Source organism: Pinus tabuliformis, chromosome 6 (assembly GCF_031772625.1).
Source record: "Pinus tabuliformis cultivar Carrire ecotype Pingquan chromosome 6, CPIR1, whole genome shotgun sequence".
Lineage (NCBI taxonomy): Eukaryota > Viridiplantae > Streptophyta > Pinopsida > Pinales > Pinaceae > Pinus > Pinus tabuliformis.
In genome coordinates, this window is record NC_142292.1 from 832,870,250 (window position 1) to 832,877,245 (window position 6,996).

Consider the following 6,996-nt stretch of genomic DNA (forward strand, 5'->3'; position numbering starts at 1 on the left):
ATAAAAACATGTAAAGGAAATATGCAGTAAAATGTGCATGTTGGGACCCCTTTCAGTTATGAGCATCCCTTTGAGCCTGGTAATCATCAAAGGGTCTGTGATAGTGTTGAAAGAAGGTTCCATCCAGATCTTCTTGTATTAACCAGTCCTCTTCTTGCCTCTGCGCTGCTTGCTTGGATAGGTAGTCCGCCCGAGTGTTGCGCTCCTTGTATATATGGTGACAGTCAAATTTTTCAAAAGCATCTGTTAGTCTGAGTGCCTCATCCAGAATGTGTCTCAAAGAGAAAGCAGTGCAAGATGATTTTCTGGTGAGCCAATTGAATCTCCAAACAGTTGTAGTTTTGAACAACCCTTCTCAAGTGCAAATGATATAAGGTGTTTTGCAGTGGTGAGCTCAGCAAAATTATTTTTGCCTCTTCCCAGGGGAATTTGGAGCGTGTAATAGTGATTTTCTCGCAGAAAAAGGAGGCCTCCCCCCCCACAGCCTTCCTCTTGGGCTGAGCCATCAAAGTATGCCCAGGGGATAGATTTGTCTATGAGTTCTGGGGTTATGGACCGAGGGGGAGCTGTTGGAGGATCATCAGGAATGAGAGCAAGGTCTGAAAATATGTGGGCAATAATGACAGGCCAGTGGGGAGGTTTTTGGTCGAAAATTGCACGGTTCCTTGCTATCCAGATAGACCAGCACATGAGGAGAGGAATATTCTTGTCTTTTCCAGAGTGTTGTTCCTGCCAGTTTTTCCAAGCCTCAAGGATGGTTTGGCCATGCCATTGGTGGAGGGAGGGGGAACGTGAAGAGAGGAGAGACCATTGATCTTGTACTGCCGGACAGGTAAGGAAGAGGTGTTCAGTATCTTCATCATTACTTCTACATAGATGGCACCAGAATGGTCCATAGAAGGATCTTTTTTTCAAGTTTGCCCCAGTAGGAATCTTGTTGAATAGAATAGCCCACATGAGAAGCCTCGTTCTCGGGGCTGCTTTTAGATGCCAAATTGTTTTCCACCATTGCTGAGAGTTGTCTGGCTGCCGAGTTTGCATAAGCTGCAGGTATCCCTCCTTTGGGGAGTATGAACCATTTTTAGCTAGAGCCCAGACTATCTCGTCATCTCCCTCCGATATCCTGATGTGAGCTCGTGTGAGAGCCTCTGTATATGTTTCCCATTCTTGTCTCCATTATTCCGGTATATGGAGATCTTGTGAAGTCCTCCAGACCTGATGGAGAAAACTGGAGTTTTCTTGGTCTGTAATGTGAGTAATATGCGTGGCACCTTGATCCCTTAGGTGTGTTAGGAGCTGCCCTGATAGTCTTTGCATGTTTCCACATCCAATCCAAGGGTCGACGGCAATGCGGACAGAGTTTCCCTGTTTAATTCTCCATGTCAGTCCCTCCCGAATTAGGGGAAGAGAATTTAGGACTGCTTTCCATATGATGGAGTGTCTTCCACTTCCCCTGTGTTCCCTCCGAATCCAGCTGAAAATGCTTTCCGGAGCAATATATTTTTCCATAACTACTTTCTGCCAGAGACTATTTGATGTGAGAAGTTGCCATCCCAATTTTGCAGCCAGAGCATTTGCAAATAAATCTAATCTCTTAATTCCCCATCCTCCCCATTTTTTTGGTCTAGCTATGGTGTCCCATTTAACCCAGGCATAGAGATTTCCTTGTTTTGATCCCTTCCATAAGAATCTGCAACAAATTTTTTGTAGCCTAGATAAGATCCCTCTTGGTATCCAAGCCAGGGACATCCAGTACACCGGCGTTGCTTCCAGCACTGCTTTTATTAGAGTGAGTCTGCCTGCCCTTGTGAGGTATCTATTATACCAGACATTGATCCTTTTCTCCACCTTAGTGATTAACCAAATCCAATCTGCAATTCTGTAACCTCCATGTTTTACCCTGAAACCCAGATACTTCAACCCTTCCTCCATAGGGTGAATCTGAAAAGGAAAGCGATTTTTTGTGTAGATGACTTCTTGTGGGGAGCAACTAATCGCTGTTAGGGTAGATTTTTGTACATTTATTACCATCCCAGTTGCTTTCTGAAAGAGATCAAAAACATGTTGTAAAGCCGATGAGTCAGCCATACTTCCATTTAAGAAGATCAATACATCATCCACAAACAGAAGATGTGTAAGGAAGCAATTGTCCGTGATTTTGATCCCTCTTATGCGACCTCTTCTGTGTTCAGATGCAATCAACCTGCTTAGCCCTTCCATAATGAGTAAAAATAGGAGGGGGGATAGGGGGCAGCCTTGCCTGAGTCCTCTTTCGGCAGTGAAGAAAGGGGTGGGGGAGCCATTAAGGAGGACACTGAAAGGTACATCTGAGATACAGCTCATGATTCTTTTAATGAAGAGGAAAGGGAAACCCAGGTGGGTGAGGAGCATTCTGATGTATAGCAGATTTACCCTATCGAAGGCTTTTGAGAGATCTACCTTGAGGATCATTCCTTTCAGATTTTTACATTGCATAGAGTGAAGAAGCTCTTGTGCAGTACCAATAGCTTCATGGATCTGGCGCTTGTGGAGGAAAGCAAATTGTTCAGAGGAAATGTTGGCCGAGAGGATGGGCTTGATCCTGTTTGCTAGGATTTTGGCCAATATCTTATAGAGACAGTTGCAGAGCGAGATAGGCCTAAAATCATTAAAGGACACTGGCTTATCAGATTTGGGGATGAGGGCAATGAAGGTGGCTTTGATGCTTGAGGGGATAGATCCATTGAGGCAGCAGTGGTTGATGGCTTTGAGAATGTCTTGTCCTAACAGCTCAAAAAAAGCTAAATAGAACTCAATGGTCCAGCCATCTGGTCCCGGGCTCTTGTCCTTTTGGAAGCCTTTGATGGTGGCTTCCAGTTCCTCCAATGAAATGTCTTTGGTGAGTTCCTCCGCGTCTTCCTCATCCACAAATCTTGGGAATAGTTCTGCAACCCTCATTATTTCTAAGAGATTTGCTTGTCCTGGAGCTTTGTATATATTCCTGAAGTGCGAAGAGGCTAGATAAGCAAGTTCCCCTGGACTACTGACCTGATGTCCTTGTTCATCTTGCAGCTCCCAGATAGTGTTGATCGTCTTCCGCCCATTTGCAAATCGGTGGAAAAATTTTGTGTTCTCATCCCCCTCCTTGAGCCATATGGCTCTGCTTCTTAGTCTCCAGGAGTCCTCCCTGTCTCTGAGAATCTGGGTCCTCCTTTTGATTAGGTCTTCATACAAGGATTTCTGTTCAGGGGATATAAAAGTTCCATCTGAGTTGGCTTCAAGAACCTCAATTGCTTGTTTCGCCAGAGATGTAGTCTGATCATCCTGTTTTCTCTTTGATTTCGCCCATGCTCTTGATACCACTTTGATTTCTGTGAGGTTTCTAACAAAACCCGTGGCTGGGTCCACATTCTCAGGGATCAGATGTGCTTTCCAGAAATCCGTTATCAATTTTATGTAAGTAGGATCCCGGAGCCAAGTTGCATTGAATTTGAAGGGGGCGTTTTGGGCCCGTTGTCTTGCTTCTAATTCCAGAAAAATGGGCCTATGGTCCGAGATCCCTCCACTTCCCACCCATTGACGAGATCTAGGATATTGGGTACAGAGCCCTTCCTTCATGATGAAACGATCCAGCCTTCTCGCTAGGCTTTGGTCCCCTGTTCTATTGTTCTTCCATGTGTATTGGAGTTTTGCAGAAGGGAGATCAATCCAATGATGATCTTCAAGCAGTTGCCCAAAGAAATCAGAGAGGGGGTCAATTTGTGCCAGATGTCCCCATGATTCAGAAAAACCTATTGAGAAATTTAAATCTCCTCCCAATATAATGTTCTCAGCTTGGAGGAGTGGGGAGCCAAGGAGCTTTTGCCAGAATAGCTCTCTGTTTAGGCAGGGACCATAAACATTTATAATTTTAAGGTTTTCCTCCAAGTCTCTTGAGTATATATCTGCCCCCAGAAAACCCCCTCCACCCCAGATGTTCTTTAGCAAAATAGAGTTGTTCTTGAAGCCCATAGCAATGCCTCCTGAACGGCCTGATACATCAATGGCTGTAAAGGTCCACCCAGGCAGCCATAAGCCCAGAATGGAGGATGCAGAGTCCGCTTTGCATAAAGTTTCTTGTAAAAAGATAATGTCCACAGGGTTTGAGAGTAAGAGTCGCTTCAGGGCCGATTTTTTATCCGGGCTGGCCAACCCTCTACAGTTGAAGGACAAGATTTTCATGGAGGGGGGTGGGGGAGGGTGTCTTGCGCTCTAAGGGCCCTGTGAAGAGTTTGTTGCTTGCCAAGGAGGACCTCTTCCTCCGTTTGTTTCTGAGCTATCGACTTTGAGGAAGGTCGACCACGCCCCTGCTTGGGCGAGAGGAAATGGGGTTCCACCGACATCCCAATGGAGTCCGAGACTTTCAGCTTTGTGGTCGAACGGGTAGGATATCTCGGGGAAGAGTTTACAGAGGGGGAAGGCGAGGGGAAAGAGGGGTGGGGGAAAGAGGGGAACGAGGAGGATGAGGGAAGGCCTGTAGGCCTAGGGATGGGGCAAGATACATATAGCGAGCCGAGAGGGGGCTGGGAAGGGCAAGCAACCTTAACCAGGTCCAGGGCAGACGAGGATGAGGGAGGGGGGAGCCTGATAGGGGGGGGCAAGCCAGCGGAAGATAAACTCAAAGATGAAAAATGAGAAACAGAGGCAGACGAAATAGAGGACATACCCGAGGAGAAGACCGCTCCCTTTGCAGCTTTTGAACGCGTCATAGGAGGAGATGGAGGCCAGGGTGCGTTTGAGCCTTGCTTCTTGCGACGAGGTGCTGGGGGCGCTTCCACCGTGTCCGATGTGATGATATGGTCCGTTCTTGGTGCCATTGCTGCCGGAGGGTCGGGCATCCCTTCAGAGGAGGGTAAGTCCTGGCCTGTAGCTGTCTGCTGGGTCTTCTGGAGGAGGGGGCAGTCCTTGTATAGATGTCCCACCTGGTGGCACCTTCTGCATCTGTAGGGGATGCCCTCATAAACCAGCTTCTGCTTCCTTGAAGTGGCTTTCCATTGAATAGTGATATTTTCAGGCACTCCCCCTCTGGTGTCCATATGCACTAGGATTCTAGCAAATGCCATTGAGCCCGTCGAGATGTAGGATTTATCCGATTCCATGAAAGTGCCGAGCGCATTCCCAATTCTTTTGAAGATATCTTCCGACCAGTACTGCAAGGGCAAGCCCGGTAGCCTAACCCAAACTGGTCCAATGCCTAAAAGCTCCGTCTCCGGGTCGAAAAGGGGCGTCCACCGTTTGAGGAGGACCGGGGCTTTCTCAAAATGCCAAAACGAAGAAAGAACCCAACTCGTGTGGTCCGCCCTTGCAAATCTGAGCGCAAACCATCCTCGCACGAACGTCTGGACCGATGGGATCTCCGCGAGGTATTGCCCCCAAATCTCGGTCGCCCATTGCTTAATTTTTGCTGCCGTGGTGTGTCTGCCTCTAATCCGTCCCACAAGGACACAGTCCGCCAGATCCATGGCGTCTCCCCACTGAATATCCTCTTCCAGACGCAGGAAAACGTCCTCCGCAGTGGATTTGAAACAACGCTGCTTCTTGGCAGGGCGGGAGGACATGCGGCCTGGATTGACAGTAGCCTGAGAGCCCGCAGGGGTGGGGGACGGGGGGGGGGAAGAGGGTTAGTCCCGAAAGAGGGGATGGCTTCAGGGAGAGGGGGGACCGCGTGATAGCTACCGGAGGGTGCGGAGGGGCCCGAGGGAGGGTTTGAAACCGAGATGGGAGGGTTTACTGCCGAGAGGGATGGGATCTCCGAAGAGGTTACCGGAAGAAGGGGATGGGAGGGTAATACCGGCGCTAGGGGGGAAACTCCGATCGGGGAGGATTGTAAACAGTCCGCCAGGAACCCCAGTGAAGCCAGTGAGGGGACCGCGAAGGAGTTCCAGGAGGAGGGCTCTCCAAGGTAAAGAGAGGTGGGGAGCGACGGGTCGATAGTGGACGACAGATGCTCAAAACTAACAGATAAATTCCCACTGTTCAGACCCCCTGATGAAGTAAACGTGGAGCGTCAGATGGAGCTTTCCGCCCGCGGGGACTCCGAATAATCCACTTCTTCTGAGTCCATGTCGATAGCTGCAAGGTGCCCTCCTCGTAAAACAGGTAAACGCCCGAAAGAGTTCTCCTCGAAACCTGGTAACCGCTTAGCGTCGGCACCGACAGCGGGGGTAGCCGTTGAGCTGTGCTTGTGAATGTTCTTGCTGTAGGTCACGCTCTCCGTTGACAGTGAAAACGACTCCTTCGAGCTGTCGGCCGATCTGTGGGGGAGGCTCCGTTCCGATGCGGGGAGGGCAGATAAACTGAGGGGGAGAAAAACCAAGGTAAAAATGCGGATGCGGGGGGAGCCAAGGTAAAAGGGTAGGGGAGTCACGGGACGCGGGGGACCTGAAACCGGCTCGTATGCCAATAAAAAACCGGGAGATGGGTACGGGTGTGTGGGTGTTCACAGGGCCGTAGAACGGCCTGCAAACCCCGTCAGTAGGGTTTCATGGCTGAGCATGCAGAGCCTCGCCAGTCAGTCTTCTTCATAACATATTCGGGGAAGAGCCTCATCAATTTTCAAATGTTATATGTGAGGGAATGTTGTATAATGTTAATTATGATTTAAATTATGGTTTGCTTTAAAAAAAATTATTTAATTTATTAGAGATAATATTACAATTAGTTTCTTATTAATTCGTTTTGATTATGCTTAAAAATTTTATTATATTATTCAAATAGGTTTAAGATTCAATAGCTTAATTTTTATTCTCGATGGTAGGTTATCTAAGGTAATAAATGAATCCATTTTTAGTATTTAAATGTAAGGGTATGTTGTACCAATGTTAACAATGATAGATTTAATGAAGGGTGAAAGGGGGCTATCTATTCACTGGGTTGAAGAATAGAGATCCAGTTTCTGCTAATTTCTAGGCCTCCATCCCTATTGAGGTTATGAGGATGTTTGATGATTTCAATTGCCTCCCAGACCTTGCGTTTAAA

The 6,996-nt window shown here is 47.8% G+C and overlaps 1 protein-coding gene across 1 annotated transcript in view; it reads right to left on the reverse strand.

Annotated features, from left to right (window-relative positions):
* LOC149261423 (uncharacterized) overlaps nt 1-5,576 on the reverse strand; it is a 74,788-nt gene extending 69,212 nt beyond the window's left edge. The window contains exons 1-2 of the mRNA XM_089369087.1: nt 4,685-5,576; nt 2,768-4,025 (exon numbers count right to left, since the gene is read on the reverse strand). Coding sequence (XP_089225213.1) covers nt 2,768-4,025; nt 4,685-5,576 — 2,150 coding nt within the window. The remainder of the gene's footprint in view (nt 1-2,767; nt 4,026-4,684) is intronic.
* Nucleotides 5,577-6,996: the final 1,420 nt, after the last annotated feature.